Raw genomic sequence first — 1,547 nt, forward strand, 5'->3', positions numbered from 1 at the left:
AAGTCATGTAAGTTTCCTTCACGTGTATCACCACTGTGGTATGGTAGTAGCTGCTTGGATTTGCGTTAAATATTATCCAGGTGGCCATGGTACTTTTATAGGTACGTATAATATTATATGGTGGTATATGTGATCACCGAATATTTAAACTTTTAATAAATATGATTAAGAAGCTCGAAACCTGAAAACCGTGACGAAAAGATGAACTATTCTCGAATACAGTACAGTCATCGGTGTGATCGATTAGCGTACGCATTTGTTTTTAAAATTATCTACAATAATTTTTTTTGCAAATATTTTAAGTTGAGTAGTAAACAATATTAATTTCTCATTCATTATAAATTTATCTGTATGTGGAATATTTTTCTGTCCAATTTATTTTAAAATACTCGCGTATCATATCACCACTATTAATAATTGCAAGAAATTGAAAAAATAATATATATAGATATATAATGACTTTAAATATTATTCTATAATATCGGTATTCGAAAAAGAATGATATTATAATGTGTCATTTAGGAATTTCTTCCGATTCTAGTCAAGGATATTCCAATTCTATTTAATATACAAAAAATTAAAGTATAATTCTATATTTAACCCTTGCTGGTCGAAATCCAGAATATTCCCGGCAAGATATTCATATCTACAATAGACTTCGGTCTATTACGACCGGAAGGAGTTAATGACGCGATAAATTATATGAATATTTAACGCGTTCAGTACGATACAATAATGGGTTTTATTACTCGACTGTTTTTTTTCTTGGAAGTTTTCTCCTCGATCTGTGTTTCCTTTTTTATAAATAAGTCGTGCTACATATTGTTATTGTCCAACATTGATTACATACATCTCTTCTCCAAACATGGAAGTATATTCATGAATTTTTACAGATTGTTTGAACGATTGTAATTAATTGAAACAGGTCGTCGAGCATTAGAGACCCACTATTTTATTAAAAAGGTGCCATTTTTCATATTATACCGTAAGGTTTAGTCGTGGTGTAATAAACATGCGAATGCAAGAACCTGCACTTTATAACTCTTCAATGGACACTAACGCTTTGTTTCAGGATTAATCAACACATTCGTTCACTCAATAATGTACACATATTATTTGCTGTCATCTATGAAAATAAACATGAAATCGTGGAAAAAGCATATTACTCAGCTACAAATGATCCAGTTCTTCATAGTAGCACTTCACATCACCCAATTATTCTGGACGGATTGCGAATACCCGAAATGGACAGCGTTCGTTCTGATACCGCAAAATGTCTTCCTACTTTTATTATTTGCAGAATTTTATTACTATGCCTACGTTAAGCCAACGAATTCAGCAACGTCAACGGAATTGAAAGGGAACAGCGTCTCATTCGACCCGAATGACAAAGTAAAAATAACATAAAAAATGAACGTAATATATTTCCTGCTCGATTGTCCTGTCTTTTTATTTTACTACTACTGATGTACCGGGACCAAAATTATACATAAATCTCGCTTGTAATTTGAGAACTCGCGATGAAATCATTGCATTCGTAGGATAGC

At 32.1% G+C, this 1,547-nt stretch overlaps 1 protein-coding gene across 1 annotated transcript; it reads left to right on the plus strand.

Moving 5' to 3' along the window:
• Positions 1-13: 13 nt before the first annotated feature.
• Positions 14-1,526, plus strand: LOC106750997 (elongation of very long chain fatty acids protein AAEL008004-like; the record flags this gene model as incomplete). Its single annotated transcript, XM_014631716.1, has 2 exons — positions 14-101; positions 1,073-1,526. Coding segments are annotated over 2 exons (423 nt in total), but the record flags the coding sequence as incomplete, so codon positions are not given.
• Positions 1,527-1,547: the final 21 nt, after the last annotated feature.

The sequence above is a fragment of the Dinoponera quadriceps genome, unplaced genomic scaffold (genome assembly GCF_001313825.1).
Source record: "Dinoponera quadriceps isolate SergipeBrazil2010 unplaced genomic scaffold, ASM131382v1 scaffold7702, whole genome shotgun sequence".
NCBI classification, from domain to species: domain Eukaryota; kingdom Metazoa; phylum Arthropoda; class Insecta; order Hymenoptera; family Formicidae; genus Dinoponera; species Dinoponera quadriceps.